At 33.9% G+C, this 17383-nt stretch overlaps 1 protein-coding gene and 1 pseudogene across 1 annotated transcript; both read right to left on the minus strand.

The window, feature by feature from the left end:
• Window positions 1-2150: 2150 nt before the first annotated feature.
• Window positions 2151-5841, minus strand: LOC127114173 (putative disease resistance protein RGA3). Its single transcript, XM_051046531.1, has one exon. It carries the CDS (start codon window positions 5523-5525, stop codon window positions 2253-2255), a length of 3273 nt encoding a protein of 1090 aa, XP_050902488.1. The 5' UTR covers window positions 5526-5841; the 3' UTR covers window positions 2151-2252.
• A 3649-nt stretch (window positions 5842-9490) lies between these two features.
• On the minus strand, window positions 9491-12853 carry LOC127114172 (putative disease resistance protein RGA4; annotated as a pseudogene).
• Window positions 12854-17383: the final 4530 nt, after the last annotated feature.

A 17383-nucleotide genomic window follows, 5' to 3' on the forward strand; every position in this document is an offset into this window, starting at 1 on the left:
TGGTCATTTCACCTTTATCTTGTGTTCCTTCAATTTACCAAAAAAAGTAGCCAAGTCCATGAAAGGCAGGTCCCACGATTCAAAAATCACAGTGACTTTTGGTTGCCAACTATTGTTTAAGCATCTAAGAATTCTATAACTCATTTTGAAATACTTTCCCTAGAGTTTGCATGTGATTCACAAAGTGAGTGTATCTTTTTTTCATAAATGTTTTTCTTCAGGTGTTATTCTGAAGAGTTCATACTCATGGTTTAATGTTTGCATCCTTGTAATTTTCACCTTAGATGTTCTTTCATAGGTAACTTGAAGGGTGTCCTACTTTTATTTTGTAGTCTCGTGGTGAGAAACATGCAAAAACTCATCAAGAACAAGAGAAGTATTGATGATAGTTTTAGCTTTCAAAATGCACTACACTTTTTCTCTTTCTTCTTTGATCCAATCATTTTCATCTTTGTTTACCACAACAACATTAACTTGATTTGTCTGAACAATTAAACCATTTTTAATTATCTTCCAAATATAAAAATTCATCCCCCAGTATAGATTTTCATCTTATCTTTCCACAAAGCATGCCCTTATCCATTAGATGATGAAGTTTGTTTAGTGAATTGTTTGAAGTCATTCATTTCTTCTGGGATGATTAGTCTTAAAATATGAGTTAGACTCTGATAACACTTATTGATCAAGTCACACCAAATACAAGTGGATTTGGTGAATTGTAATATTTGAAATTCAAAAATGATTTATAAAAAATTAAAACAAATGTTTATGTTAGACCAATCAAAGAGAGATAAAGCAGCAAAAATGAAGAGATTCAACATAAAGAAAAAAATGTCTTTGTTAGGCAACTTTAGATTGTAAAATAGAGAAGAGAAATCTCTCGAGGATTTATCCTTAGAAAAATCTATATAAATAATTTTTATATGACATTTTTCTAGTAAAAAATCTCTCAAACTTGTATTGATATTATCAATTAACTTGCAATATATATATATATATATATATATATATATATATATATATAATATATATATATATATATATATAATGGTATCTACATTTTCATAGTCTTCAACCAATAAATCACTATGTGTACTCTCATTGTTGTTTAAGTTGTGAACATTATTTACATCATTAACATCTTCTACTAATAAATTTATATTATTTGTATTCTCCTTGTTGTCTAAGTTATGAACTCTACTTACATTATTAACATCTTCTCCTATTATATTTTCATTTCTGTCTATATTTATATTGTTAAGTTCTTCATCATTACCTTGCTCATAGATGAGCAATCACCTAAAATTTCAATTTTACATTTTTTAATGAACGTTTCCAAATAAAAGCATCAACTCTTTTTTTTTAGGTTTCAAATCTCCGGATTCAAAAAAAATTAGTAGGCATTACTCTAAAACAAACTCTAATTAACACAAATATAAAATTATTTAATTAAAATACAAATTTAAAATTAAATTAAAAAAGGTTAGATAAATAAAATTTGATTTTATATTTTTGTGTTAGTTTCTTTTCTTTAACTTCAACAATTTCTTTACGTTTTTTCTTATCTTTGTATTTGCAAGAAAAGATATTGACAACCCATATTTAGAAAGATGAAAGAAAAAAATAAGAAGATAGGATGAGAGGTTTAAGAAAATGAAAGAAAAAAAATAAAACAAATAGAATAACAGAGATTACATTATCTTATTTTATTTTATTTGAATATTTATTATTTATGGAAAATGTTAATAAGTGTTTCCGGGTAACTGGTTAAGAAATTAAAATGATAAGTTAAAAATAATATTTTTTAAATATATGTGTATTCAATATACTGAAAATATACATAATCAATATTTATAGAGAATATTATGTGTATTCAATAAATCAAACATAACACATTTTATTTATTTAAGATTCTTAATCAATAATCGGGGCACCGGTTATCAATATTTATAGAGAATATTATGTGTATTCAATAAATCAAACATAACACATTTTATTTATTTAAGATTCTTAATCAATAATCGGGGCACCGGTTATCATGACCCATTAGTTATTAGCAAAACAATACATTAGTAATAAGTAACAGATACTATTAATAAACTCAATATTGTACTCTTTATATTATTAGCAAAACAATACATTAGATACTATTAATAAACTCATATTGTACTCTTTATATATTCCCTATAAAATAAAAATATCCAAACATAAAAAACAATTGCATCCAACAATATAATGCTCTTCAAAGACTCTTAAAGACTCCCTATGGCAATATCTTGAACGTGGGCTATTTTATGCCAATCCTCACCAGTGTTCTCTTTACATCGTTTCCCTAACTCACTGCAATGGTAAATTTCCAAAGTTTTCAGATTAGTAAGGCGTTGAATGCTCATGGGAAGACATGTCACCTTTGGACAATTATAAATCTCCAATTCTTGAAGCAAGGCAAGGTTTCCTAACCAGTCAGGTAAGGATGCCAGGTTCGGAAGATTAGCCAATGACAAAGATTGAAGAGCACACATATGTTGCAATGCCTCATGCAAACCTTCTATTTCTGGGCAATCTTGGACTGTCAAATTCTCAAGACAAGTGAGGTATTGAAAACTTTCTGATAGGTTGAACTTTTGGCACCTCTTAATACTCAATGTCTTAAGAGAGTGCAATCCATGTAATACTTCATCTGCCAATGACTTGAGGTTCTTGCAACCACTAATATGTATCTCTTGGATAACATTAGTGTTATTGATATCAGTTGGAAGTTGCTCAAGTTTGGAAAGGCCATGAATGTAAAGATTCTTTAGAGAAGGGAGGTCTCTTAGCATCCCAGTTGGAAAGAAACTTAGCTCTGTATGGAAGTCGAACCAAAGTTGTTCAAGAGTATGATGTTTATGAATTGAAATTAGTAAATGTTGGCTGCATTTCCCTCGTACACGTAATTCACTGAGAGATGGAAGGCAAGGCAATTCCAACAGTATAGGACATTCTGTAATTTCAAATTTTGAAAGGCACGGAAACATGTTATCTCTATCCTCACTTGATAACCTTACCAGATTCGGCAACTGCTCTAGTACCAATTTTTCTAGTTTTGTGAAACCTCCTGCAACTCCACCATTGCATGAATCCTCCTCATATAGGTAATTTACATGACTCAGGTTAGATACTATTAGATTCGTTAGAGAAGGAAGTTTCCCCAAGTCTGGAAGGTGTAAACAACTTTCGCAACTCACAAGTTCTAGATGAGTTAAAATAGTTAGAGACGAACTAGACATCCATTGTGGGAAATAGGCACCTGTATATCCTCTCACTCTCAGACTTTGAAGTTGTTGGGTTTGAGGTTCAAGCACTTCAAGAATCTCCTCAACATTTTCTTGTAATTGGGACTCTTCATTTATCTTCCATTCCAATTCCAAATTTTTCACTTGCTTTCTCAACATATTAGCTTCTTTGGCACTCATCACACTTTTAACTCTCTCCAAGTGTTTAATGCAAAGGCTTCCTTTAAGCTTCATTTGTCCTAGTTCCGCCAAAAGAAATCCTTTTTTCTTGCCAACTACATACATTGTTAAAGTTTTTAGCGAAGGCAACATCCCTATATGTGGAGGCAAACTTGATAGTGAGTAACAATCCTCTAAAGATAGATGTTGTAGAGATTTCAACTGTACCAACCCATAAGGCAACCTTTGGAGGCTTTCACAATCATCTAACTTTAAAATCTGCAAGTTCCACATAGTACATAAAGATTCTGGAAGAGTTTTGAATTTTCCATTAGAAAGATTCAAGTATCTTAAATGTTTCAAACGAAAAATCGAAGATGGCAACTCTTTCATTCTTTCGAAATCAAGTACTCGTAAAGAATAACATTTTAGTACTTGAGGTGAGGAATAATTGTATTGACGCGTTACAAAGGTCCTTAATGATTTGATTTCATGCAACTGTGTAGAACCGACTACCATAGAAGATTTCTCACCATAAGTTGAGAGATGACGAATTCTTTTAGATAGGTTTGATTTTGGAATGTAACAACTAACCTCTTCCGCAATAGATTGAGCAAGATCATGAACAAGGTCATGCATTTTAAATTTTTTAATTTCACCAATATCATCTTTCTCAATATCTTGAAAAAATGATCTCCAATATAACTCATTCCACACCTCATTGCCAATATCTTCTGCTTCCAGCATTCCATTAGATGAAATAAAACCATTAGCCATCCAAAGATCAATCAAAAACTTCTTGTCTATTATTTTGTCTTTGGGAAACAGTGCACACAAGGCAAAACACGGTCTCAATTTTACTGGCAAATTCAAATAGCTTAATCTTAAGGCAGACATGACATGATCTTCACCTTGTAAATTCCACAGTTGGCTTTCCTTGACATTGAGCCACTCTATTTCCTTTCTTTTGAAACGCAAGAGACTTCCTAATGCCATTGCCGCAAGAGGCACTCCCCCGCACTTCTTTACTATCTCCTTTCCTATGGCCACAAGTTCTTCCCTCTCTTCCTCATTTGGTCCAAAGGCTCTTTGTTTCAATAATTCCCAACAATCAGTGTCTGATAGGATTGATAAATCATGAGGGGGTATTGTTCCCATGATTGCTGCAACCTTTAGAAGACGAGTGGTGACCAAAATTGATGCGCCTTTTCCCCCACACGCCAATACAGATTTCAACCTCAGCCAATTTTCTTGTTCATCATCCCACACATCATCCAGCACTAGCAAATACCTTTTTCCTTTTAGCAGATCTTGAAGTTTTCTTTGTAATGGATCTAGATCCATTTCTGCACAAGCATGGCCAGATGTTGATTCTATGATGGCTCTTGTCATTCTGTTCAAACTAAAATCTTCAGAAACACATACCCAGATTCTCAGCTCAAAATGAGTGACTACCTTGTCATGATTGAATATAAGTTGGGCAAGTGTTGTTTTTCCAAGTCCACCAAGACCAACTATTGGATAAACAGACAAATCCTCAAAACTAGAAGCATCACCTACCAAAAACTCAATAATTCTATCCTTATCTTGTTCTCTTCCGTAGACTTGAGGTTGAGTAATGATTGAAGTTGTTTGGCGCCAGTCAAGGACTCCACTTCTCTTGTCTCTAACAATCTCAGTCAAATGAAACTTGCTCCTTTCTTGAGCGATTTCATCTAACCTCTCTCTTATCCTCTTCATTCTCTTAGCAATTTTGTAACGGAAAACGGCATGCTTTGGATGAAAAGAGAATAAGAAAGAGCTTTGTACCTTGTGTGACAGACCTTTGCACTCCATCTCCAACACTTGAGTGGCACACTCATCCAAGATGTCGTCAAGGATGTGAGCAGCATCTTTGAGCTTAAGCAGCCAATCCTTGATAGCTCTATCAGTGAACTGTTTCTCCTCAGCATCTTCAAGTGTAGCCTTGATTGTTGTCAGCAAGCTGGAAAGACTATTAAAGTCTTGATCAAAACCCAGAAATAAGCCAAGCTCTTTTTGAATGAGTGAGTTCAAATTGTGAAGCACAAGTTCAAGCACAGCCTCAGCCATGTTTCAAATTTGTAACTGAAGAAGAAGTTTGTTTGTGTTTGGTTTGAGAGATGAAGATGTATTATGAGAAAACAAGATTATTAACAAATGGTAGGAGATGTTTTGGGATAGACTTTGTCAAGTCAAAATTAGAGGCAGTATTATTGAGTAGAAGAGACAGAGAAATGAGAAATGAAAGGTTAAGAAAAGAAACAAACAGAGAGAAGAAAATGACAGGTTAGAAAAGGAAACAGATCTGAAACTTGGTTGCAATAACCTCCTTCAATCAGTATGGAGAATATTGAGTAGAGACACATGTCTGTTTTTAATTGTCCTGTACATAAGGTAGCCAAGTTTCTTAACTAAAGTGAAGTCGGTCATGTACATTAACAAAATCAAAAAATGACAATGTTTTAAATACTAATGGTTATATATTAGGAGAAAATAGTAAGAAAAGAACACTCTGACAGAACCATAATAATAGCAGATTTAAAAACAAACATGTCCTAAGGGTGATTTAATATATAAAAGATATTTATTCATATATTTGTTGTTTTACGAGGATGGTAACTAAAGAAATTATCGAGTCGAGTTGCGGACTATATCGCTCTACTTAAAATATTTTATGGTACTGTCCAAAATTATGCAAAGCTATCATCCAACCCCGATGCCTCTAGAATATAATAGTTCAGTTCTATAATGTATGATTATCATTTGCACAATAGATAATCGATCCACAAATACATTCTTTGGTGGTTCAAAAACCAATTGAATATGATATAAATATCACTCGTGGTATCGGATATAAAGATCACTCGTAATAATTTTTTAAACGAGGAAAATTCAAATAATTCTCCAAAAGAGAATTCAATAATAATCGTTTGACCAGTCAAAGTAATTTATCAAATAAAGATAAATTCAAATAATTCTTCAAAGAGAATCCAAAAATAATAATTAAAAATTTCTTAAACAAGGAGAAATTCAAATAATTCTCTAAAGAGAATTCGAGAAAATACTCGAAAATTCAAAAATAAAAAGAAAGGGAAAGAAGTTGACATTTCGACAATTCGAAGACGCAAAGTAAAGAGTGTTATGGAGGAAAAACTCAAAAGACGTTTTTGGTATGTTTTTGGAATAAAGAATCTACATTCCTTATATAATGAAGTAAGTTATGCAAAATACACAAACACACATTAACAATGTATATTTTTTTCAAGTTCATTCCCATATTAGAATATTGACAAGTTCTGATAATCCCCCGCTTGAATTTAAAAAAATATTCATAAGCAACGTCAAACATTTTAAAGAATGTGCATAAATAGAGGTGTTTATGACTTGAACCTTTGCGTAGTAAGTATGATTCTGATTCAACAAAAGTGACACAATTGTCTTAAACTCAATATCAGACATCAAAATTGCACACAACATTTTCTTAAGGTGTATTCTAATAAGTTCATGCCTCAATGGCTCTGCATGTAACGCCTCAGTTTTTATTCTAGTATTTTTTATTCTATTTGAGCTTTTGGAGTGTATTCTATTTAATTAATTATTAATATTTAGGTTAACGAAGATCGGGAGAATTTAATTATAGTTTAATAATTAAATTATTGAAGAATGTGAGAAATTGTGGTTATGGGTAATATACTAGAATTTAATTAAAGATATGGAGGTGAGTAGAGTTAATGAGAATTGAGGAAATTAGTAGAAATTATTAAAATAAAATGAATTAGATTTTATTTAAATAGAAGAGAAAAGTGGGAGTACGGGATATTTTTGGTGGAATAAAGAGTACGACAATAAGATAGTAAACCCTAGCATAGAAAGTGAAAGAGAAGAGTTTTCATAGCCAAAGTCTTCAAAGTTTTAAGTTTTTCTGCATAATCGAGGTAGGGGCATTATTCGATATATTGATGTTTAAGCATGGGGGATAGTAAAGATTCCTTAACCCATTTTTTTTCATAATTCTCTTTGCTTCCATTGATGTGAAATTGAACCTTGAGATAGTTTGTGCAAAACCTCTATAGATTGATATTTAGTAATTCAGAGATATGACATGTTAATGATGTGAATTATGTGTATATATATGTTTAATTTGGATTTTTCTGTTCATGAATGTATGTGATGTTTTTATGACTGTGATAATGATTTCATGATTAATTGATGATATATGTATTGATTCTGTGTGTTTTTTATGTGTTAAATGCTACATGAATCGTGTATGACTATTACTATGTATGTGTGGGCTGTATAGGACTCAAAAATTGAAATTTGGAAGTGACAGTACGACTGTCACAGCTTCGCAATGAGCACCCTTGTTTAACTATCAGCGCCTGACGGGCGGGCGAATAGGGAGGGTGACGATCGTCATGCTTGCAAGAGGCTGACCGACAACCCTGTGTTGACTTTTTCTGGACGTTTGACTCAAATTTTTTAGTAGATATTGATTTTCTAATTTGTTCATTGTTGTTTGATAGAGATTGATGAGAAAAGTGTTTGAGTTATTATGATTAAATTGGCGAATGCCTCATGAAGAAGAGTTGTTGATGTTTAGATAATTAGGTTTGATGGAACCAATGACGTATCCATAAAATGAAAAAATTGTTGATGGTGTATTTTATGTTCGAAAGGAACCAGTTACGAGTATAGAAGTTGGAGGTCTGAATGAGAATCACATATATCTTGTAGCATTCATGCATCATGTATATTGAAGTTAGGTAGGACTTCGGTCCAGTGATGAGTATAGAAGTTGGAGATCTGATTGTAATTGATTAATTACAATAATTATATTATCCTTGATGTTTTATGCACCATTTACATATAGAAATTATTCTCACCCCTTTCTTCTTTCATGTTGTTTCATATGTATACTATGCAGATACTCAGGTAGAGACTGTGGAACTTTAGATGTTACTTATTTTAGAGGATGACATAGTTGGCCTACTCGCTGCTTTATTTCCTATTTTGTTTGCTGTGCCTTATCGATTGTTTAGTTTTATGTTATGTCGCTCTGATAGTGTAACACTGGGTTATGAATACCTTATTTTATTATTCTGGATTGTTTCATTGAATATTTTATATCATGAAAGAAGTTTGTTTTTCTGCTTATGATATGGTTTTGCAATGTCAGAGAGATGTGACACCCTTTTTATATCTTTATATTTTTCGCATGTGTTATACATTATATTTTGGGGTGTAAGGGGTTACATTGCACGTCTATGCCAATTTCGTGAAGGCTCTAGAAATTCTTCCTCAAAATTTTATAGGAATTGACCTAAGTTCCACAATCACACAGGTGAGTCTATCAAGAGTATTTATGTATCCAAGTACTCCCTCATATAGAGTATAGATATAATTAAGAGTTTTTATTATCCCATCCCCATATCACTTCATGATGCATGCTTCTCTTATATATTCTAGCATGATCATCTCATATTACTTATAACTTATCATTACCCATTGGATCTATCTCTTGGGATTTCCAGTTTATTAGGTTGGGTTACCATCGCGAGCAACTCACTCCTCTATAGGCATCAATCATATGTTATGGACTTTCTCATTAGCTAATCCTTTCGTTAAAGGATCTTCTAAAATTTTATCAATGCTTACATAATCCACTCTTGTATCTTCTTTAGAGATACAATCTCTAACATTGTTGTGTTTCCTTCTTATTTTTATGTCTCTTACCATTATAATAGTGATTCTCAATTTTCGTAATAGTTGTAGTACTATCACAGTGGATCAACACAATTGGCATATGTTTTTACACAAAGGGATCTCAACAAACAAGCATCTTAACTAAATTTCTTTTTCACTAGCAGTTGTCAATTGCTATCATTTAATACTTCATGGTGGATTGAACCTAGATAGTGATTTTCTTTGATTTCCAATATACAACACTTCTAGCTATATTGAATATGTAGCCACTAGTTTCTTTGAGATCATTTGATAATGTGTTTGAATTTGAATAATTGTATCCTTAAAGTACATTAGGAAAAATCTCTAATAATGTATGATCTTTTTAAGGTATTACATGACTCACTCCATAGCTGAAAACCATAAGATTCATAAGCTCTTCCGATCATCATTCCACGGTCTTTTACTTCAAGGTGTTGAATGTGAGCTATTTTGTGCCAATCCTCACCAGTGTTATCTTTACATCGTTTCCCTAATTCACAGCAACCGTGAATTCTCAAATGTTTCATACTAGTAAGGCGTTGAATGCTCATGGGAAGACATGTCACCTTTGGACAATAATAAATACTCAAATTGTGTAGCAAGACTAGGTTTTCTAACCAGTCAAGTAAGGATGCCAGGTTTGGAAGATTTTACCTAATGACAAAGATTGAAGAGCACACATATGTTTTAATGCCTCATGCAAACCTTCGATTTCTAGACAACCTTGGATTGTCAATTCTTGGAGACAAGCGAGGTATTGAAAACTTTCTGATAGGTTGAACTTTTGGCAGCTCGTAATACTCAATCGCTTAAGAGAATGAAATCCTTGTAATATTTCATCTGGAAATGACTTGAGGTTTTCGCAACCATCAATATATATTGCTTGGATAACATTAGTGTTATTGATAGCAGTTGGAAGTTGCTCAAGTTTAGAAAGACCATCAATATCAAAAATCCTTAGAGAAGGGAGGTCTCTTAGCATCCCATCTGGAAATAAACTTAGCTCTTTATGATCTTTGAAATGAAGGATTTCAAGAGTATGAAGTGTATGAATTGAACTTAGTAAATGTTGGTTGCATTTCCCTCGCACACATAATTCACTGAGAGATGGAAGGCAAGACAATTCCAACAGTACAGGACATTCCGTAATTAGAAGTATTGAGAGGCAAGAAAAGTTGTTATATCTATACTCCCTTGATAACTTTACCAGGTTCGACAACTCCTTTAGTTCCAATTTTTCTAGTTTTGTGAAACCTCCTGCAACTCCACCATTGCATGAATCCTCCTCATATAGGTATTTTACATGACTCATATTAGATACTATTAGATTCGTTAGAGAAGGAAGTTTCCCCAAGTCTGGAAGGTGTAAACAACTTTGGCAATTCACAAGTTCTAGATAAGTTAAAATATTTAGAGAGGAACTAGACATCCATTGTGGGAAATACGCACCTTTATATCCTCTCACTCTCAGACTTTGAAGTTGTTGGGTTTGAGGTTCAAGCACTTCAAGAATCTCTTCAACCTTTTCTTGTAATTGGGACTCTTCATTTATCTCCCATTCCAATTCCAAATTGTTGACTTGCTTTCTCAACATATTAGCTTCATTGGCCTCCATCACACTTTCAACTCTCTCCAAGTTTTTTAATGTAAAGGCTTCCTTTAAGATTCATTTGTCCTAGTTCCGCCAAAAGAAACCCTTTCTCCTTGCCAACAACATACATGGTTAAAGTTTTTAGAGAAGCCATTTTTCTTATATGTGGAGGCAAACTTGACAGCGAGGTACAACGCTTCAAAGATAGATGTTGTAGAGCTTTCAACTGTACCAACCTATCAGGCAACCTTTCAAGTCTGAAACAATAATCTAACTTTAAAATTTGCAAATTCCATAACTTGCATAAGGATTCAGGAAGAGTTTTGAATTGTCCGTCAGAAAGATTCAAGTATCTCAAATGTTTCAAATGAAAAATCAAAGATGGCAACTCTATCATTCTTTGGAGGTCAAGTACTCGTAAAGAATAACATTTTAGTACTTGAGGCGGCGAACAATTGTATTGACGCATTAAAAAGGTCCTCAATAATTTGATTTCATGCAACTGTACTGAACCGACTATCCCAGATGATTTCTCACCATAAGGTGAGAGGTGACAAATTCTTTTAGATAGGCTTGGTTCTGGAATGTAACAACTAACCTCTTCTGCAATAGATTGAGCAAGATCATGAACAAGACCGTGGATTTTAAATTGTTTAATTTCACCAATATCATCTTTCTCAATATCTTGAAAAAATGATCTCCAATATAACTCATTCCACACCTAATTGCCAATATCTTCTGCTTCCAGCATTCCATTAGATGAAAAAAAACCATTAGCCATCCAAAGATAAATCAAAAATTTCTTGTCTATTATTTCGTCTTTGGAAAACAGTGCACACAAGGCAAAACACGGTCTCAATTTTACTGGCAAATCCAAATAGCTTAATCTTAAGGAAGACATGACATGATCTTCACCTTGTAATTCCGATAGTTGGCTTTCCTTGACATTGAGCCACTCTATTTCCTTTCTTTTGAAACGCAAGAGACTTCCTAATGCCATTGCTGCAAGAGGCACACGCCAACACTTCTTTACTATCTCTTTTCCTATGACCACAAGTTCTTCCCTTTCTTCCTCATTTGGCGCAAAGGCTCTTTGTTTCAACAACTCCCAACAATCAGTGTCCGATAGGATTGATAAATCATGAGGGGGTATTGTTCCCATGATTGCTGCAACCTTTAGAAGACGAGTGGTGACCAAAATTGACGCGCCTTTTCTTCCACATGCCAATACAGATTTCAACCTCAACCAATTCTCTTGTTCATCATCCCATACTTCATCCAGGACAAGCAAATACTTTTTTCCTTTCAGTAAATCTAAAAGTTTTCTTTGTAAAGGCTCAAGATCCAGTTCTGCACAAGTATGGCCAGATGTTGATTCTATGATGGCTCTTATCATTCTCTTCAAACTAAAATCTTCTGAGACACACACCCAGATTCTAAGCTCAAAGTGGTGGACCACCCTTTCATGATTGAATATAAGTTGGGCAAGTGTTGTTTTTCCGAGTCCACCAAGACCAACTATTGGATAGATAGATAAATCCTCATAACCAGAAGCATCGCCAACCAAAAAGTCTACAATTCTATCCTTATCTTCACATCTTCCGTAGACTTGAGGTTGAGTAATGATTGAAGATGTTTGGCGTCAGTCAAGAACTCCACTTCTCTCCTCTCTCACTATCTCAGTCAAATGAAACTTACTCCTTTCTTCTACTATTTCATCTAATCTCTCTCGTATGTTCTTCACTTTCTTAGCCATTTTGTAACGGAAAGCGACATTCTTTGGATGAAAAGAGAATCGGAAAGAGCTTTGTACCTTGTGTGACAGACCTTTAGACTCCATCTCCAGCACTTGAGTGGCACACTCGTCTAAGATGTCGTCGAGGACGTGAGCAGCATCTTTGAGCTTAAGAAGCCAATCCTTGATAGCTCTGTCACTGAATTGCTTCTCCACAGCATCTTCAAGAGTAGCCTTGATTGTTGTCAGCAAGCTGGAAAGACTATTAAGACCAAGAAATAAGCCAATCTCCTTCTGAATGAGTGAGTTCAAATTGTGAAGCACAAGTTCAAGCACAGCCTCAGTCATGTTTCAAATTTGTAACTCAAGAAGAAGTTTGTTTGTGTTTGGTTTGAGAGATGAATATGTATTATGAGAAAACAAGATTATTAACAAATGGTAGAAGATGTTTTTGGATAGACTTTGTCAAGTCAACATTAGAGGCAGTATTATTGAGTAGAAGAGACAGAGAAATGAGAAATGAAAGTTTAGGAAAGGAAACAAACAGAGAGAAAAGGAAACAGGTCTGAAACTTGATCATGTACAAGTTGACATTTCATTTGATTTAGCGGTTTTATAAGCTTTGCCGGCAAAATTTCCAAATTTTATATATTTCGTTCAACAACCGGAATGAAGAAAAAAAATCAACAAGTTGAATGTTCCACGTTGTAATAGTTTGCGAAATTAAAAGATACTAATGGTTATATATTAGGAGGAAATAGTAAGAAAATAACACACTGACACATCCATAATAATAGCAGATTTAAATACAAACATATCCTAATTCCAATAATAGAAGATTTGTATGATTGAAAAATGACGTGACGATAGTATTTTGGAATAAAACATGTGCATTCCTTATATAGTGAAGTAAATTATTCAAAACACACATATACACATTGAAAATGTATAATTTTTTCAAGTTCATCCCCATATTAGAATATTGTCAAGTTCCAATAATCCTCCGCTTGAATTTAAAAAAGTATTTAGAAGATAATCAAATATTTTAAAGGTTGTGCATAAATAGAGGTGTCTACGACTTGAACATTTGCGTAGTAAGTACGATTCTGATTCAACAAGAGTGACACAACTGTACTTGAACTCTATATAAGACATCAAACTCGCACACAACCTTTTTTCTTAAGGTGTATTTTAATAAGCTCATGCTTCAATTGCCATGCATGCCTATATCAATTTAGTGAAGGCTCTAGGAATTATTCCTCGAAATTCCATAGGAACTACCTAAGTTCCACAATCACATTGGTGAGTCTATCAAGAGTACTCTTATACGCAGTTACTCCCTCATATAGAGTATAGATCTCATTAAGAGTTTCTATTATCTCATCCTCATATCTCTCCAGGATTCATGTTTCCCTTACATATTACTCATAACTTATCATTACACATTGAATCCATTTCTTAGGATCTCCATTCTATTAGGTTGGGCTACAATCATGAGAAACTCATTACTCTATAGGAATTAATCTTATCTTCTTTGGATGTATTATAAAATTTCTCTCTAGCTAATCCTTTCGTTAAAGGATTTGCTAAATTTTCCCTAATGCTTATATAATCCACTCTTACATCTCCATTAGAGATACAATCTCTAACAATGTTGTGTTTCCTTCTTATTTGACGTCTCTTACTATTATAATAGTGATTCTAATTTTTTTTGATAGTTGTGGTACTATCACAGTGGATCAATATAGTTGGCGTAGGGTTTTTTTCACAAAGGGATCTCAACTAACAAGCATCTTAACCAACTTGCTTCTTCACTAACAGTTGCTAATGTTATCATTTAAGACCCAACGGTGGACTTAACTAAGAGAGTCTATTTCTTTGATTTCCAAGATACAATACCTCAAACTACATTGAATATGTAGCCATCAGTTTCTTTGGGATAATATGATAAGGTGTTCCAATGCATCATTGTGTCCTTCAAATATATCAGTAAATCTCTAATAATGCAGACCAATATCATGGTCCTTTTAAGGCATTACATGACCAGCTCAATAGCTTGTCAATGCTCATTACTTGATATACTAGTAAACATGCACAAAAATCATACGACATATGTAATGTCGGGTCTAGCATAATGAATGACATAACTATGACTGCTAATGATGCTTACATACTTGGTTTGTCAAACAATATCACAATTGCTCTTAAATAGTTTTACACTTGGATTGTATGGTGTGCAAGCAAGCTTACAACTAAAGTAGTTATATTTCTTTACGGTCTTCTCCACATAGTGAGTCTGATTCAAAGGATTTCCTTGTTTTGATATAGTGATCTTGATACCAAGAATCATACTAACTTCTATGAGGTCTTTCATATTAAAGTTGTTGCACAACAATGATTTCACATCATTAACAACGTCAAGGTTTCATTTAAATATGACTATCTCGTATACATAGAGACATATGATAGTTTAAATGCCATTTTTAGATTTGTAATAAACACATTTGTCACTTTCATTCACTTTGTACTCATTCGATATCATTAATTTATCATGTTTTTTATGCCAGTGCTTTGGATCTTGTTTTAGACCACACATAAACTTAACTTACATACCTTGCTTTCTTGCCCATGAATCACAAACCCTTCCAGTGGTCCATATAGATTTCTTCTACTGAGTCATCGTTTCAAAAATTGTTTCAACATCCGGTTGGTGTACTATTAACTTATAAATAGAAGAAATTGAAATCAATACCCTAATAGATGTAATTCTAGTGACTGGAGAAAAAGTATCGAATAAATCTATATTTTCTTTTTCCCCAAAACACTCGGCTACAATGTGAGCGTTATACTTATCAATTGTTCCACCAGGCTTTAATTTCTTTTTCAAAATCCATTTTCAACCTATTTATTTAAAACAAGGAGGCAAATATACTAATTGTGAGATCTTATTAGATTCTAGAGAATTTATATCATCGTTAATAGCTTCTTGTCATAAATCTACATCTATACATGACAAGATTTCTTGGAGCTTCTTATAATTTATAAGTTGTATAATCGGCCCTATATTCTTTAGAAACACTTACTCTCTTACTTCGTCTAAGTTCTATTTCTATTTCATTATTACTTTCAATGCTTCTTGTCACAAGAATGTGAGTCAGTTTAGTTCCCCCACTATTTCTCATTTTGAAAGGGGATTTATCTCTATAGAATTCAACATCATTTGATTCCATTATCACTTTAGCATTTAGATCATAAAATTCATATGCCTCATTGTTTGCTACATACCCAATGAATAACATCCATAGGCTCTACTAGTGAATTTAACTTGCTTCAGAATCTGGAATCTTCTCATAAGCCAAACTTCCTAAATTCTAGACTAATACAAGTTTGATTTTGTTTTCTTCAATATCTCATAAGGATATATCTTATTTTTAGACTTGGGAACTCTATTAAGAACATACAAAACAGACAATAAAGTTCCCCCCCACTAGTGAGATGCAACACTAAAAATCAACATAATAGAAACAACTTAATTTAGTAAGAGTATTATTCTTTCTTTCCGTTTTACCATTCATTTCAAGAGAATATGATGCAATTGTTTCATTTATAATTCCATATTATTTATAAAATTCATTAAATAAACAAGAATCATACTCAACTCTCCTATCACTATGAAGTCTCTTAATTTTCTTACTAAATTGATTTTCAATTTCATTCACAAAATTCTTAGACATATTAAGCGCTTCATTTTCATTCTTACTAAATCTATTTTCAATTACATTCATAAAAATCTTAAACATATCAGTTTCACACAAATATTACTCTCAGTAATGGTGTACAAATATATCCTAATAGACTGACTAAACGTTTCCTTATTTAGGAGGAAACTGTCGCATCGCGCGAAAAACCGGAGGGAAAACAAGAACAACAGAGCCGCCACCGTGCGTTATTTATCCCAAAAGAGGGAAAGGAAACGCTCGAAGTAAACCTAGGAAAGAACATGGTCTCGCGACCAAAGAGGATGGGTTCGGGAGTCGGTTATGCGAAGGGAAGGTATTAGCACCCCTACGCATCCGTCGTACTCGACGGGATCCACGCACAATAGAAAGGAAAATGGTTGCTAAAACACTGCTCGAAACACACACACACTGGCTGAAAGAGACACAAGAAAATAAACAAAACTGAAACTGACTCGGCAGGATATCGTATCCTGGGCCTACTTAGTCTATCAGGCATAGACATCAGAGTCGAAGTAGTTCGGACCGGGGAAACGACACATGCTCGCTAAGGTATCGCACCCTATGCATACGTATCTTCTCGGACGAGAGAAGAATCAGAGCATTCGTAGCTCGGCTGACACGCACACAAACAAACACAGACCAAGGCAAACATGGAGCCCAAATGCCAATCACTGGACTTACATTAGCATCCGAACCAACAAACACACACTGGAACCTGAATGCCACTCGATGGACTTACATCAGCTTCCAAAACAGAACACACACAAGGGGTGGTTAAGACACAAAGGGTGAAAAAGAAAAAAAAGCGCTCGGAGAGATCGGCTCAATCTCCTGCCTACATACTTCATCTGGTATGAAGATCAGGGCGATGTAGTTCCCCTACGCAGGGAAAAAGGACTAGCCTAACCAGATAACAGAGGGAGACACAACACTAGGGAGACTACGACTCGAGCCTAGATGTTGTCATGCAAAGTCGTCCCTAAGTTAAGGTTTCTAGCTAACTTGCACAGGAAGCAAGCCTATCCTAAACATGACTCGCACAGGAAGCAAGTCACACCTAACCTAACTTGCACAGGAAGCAAGAAGGGTCTCGATTGCAACTAGGGCAAGAGAAAGGGGAGGTCTCGATCGCAACGAG

The sequence above is a fragment of the Lathyrus oleraceus genome, unplaced genomic scaffold (genome assembly GCF_024323335.1).
Source record: "Lathyrus oleraceus cultivar Zhongwan6 unplaced genomic scaffold, CAAS_Psat_ZW6_1.0 chrUn0411, whole genome shotgun sequence".
Taxonomy (NCBI): domain Eukaryota; kingdom Viridiplantae; phylum Streptophyta; class Magnoliopsida; order Fabales; family Fabaceae; genus Lathyrus; species Lathyrus oleraceus.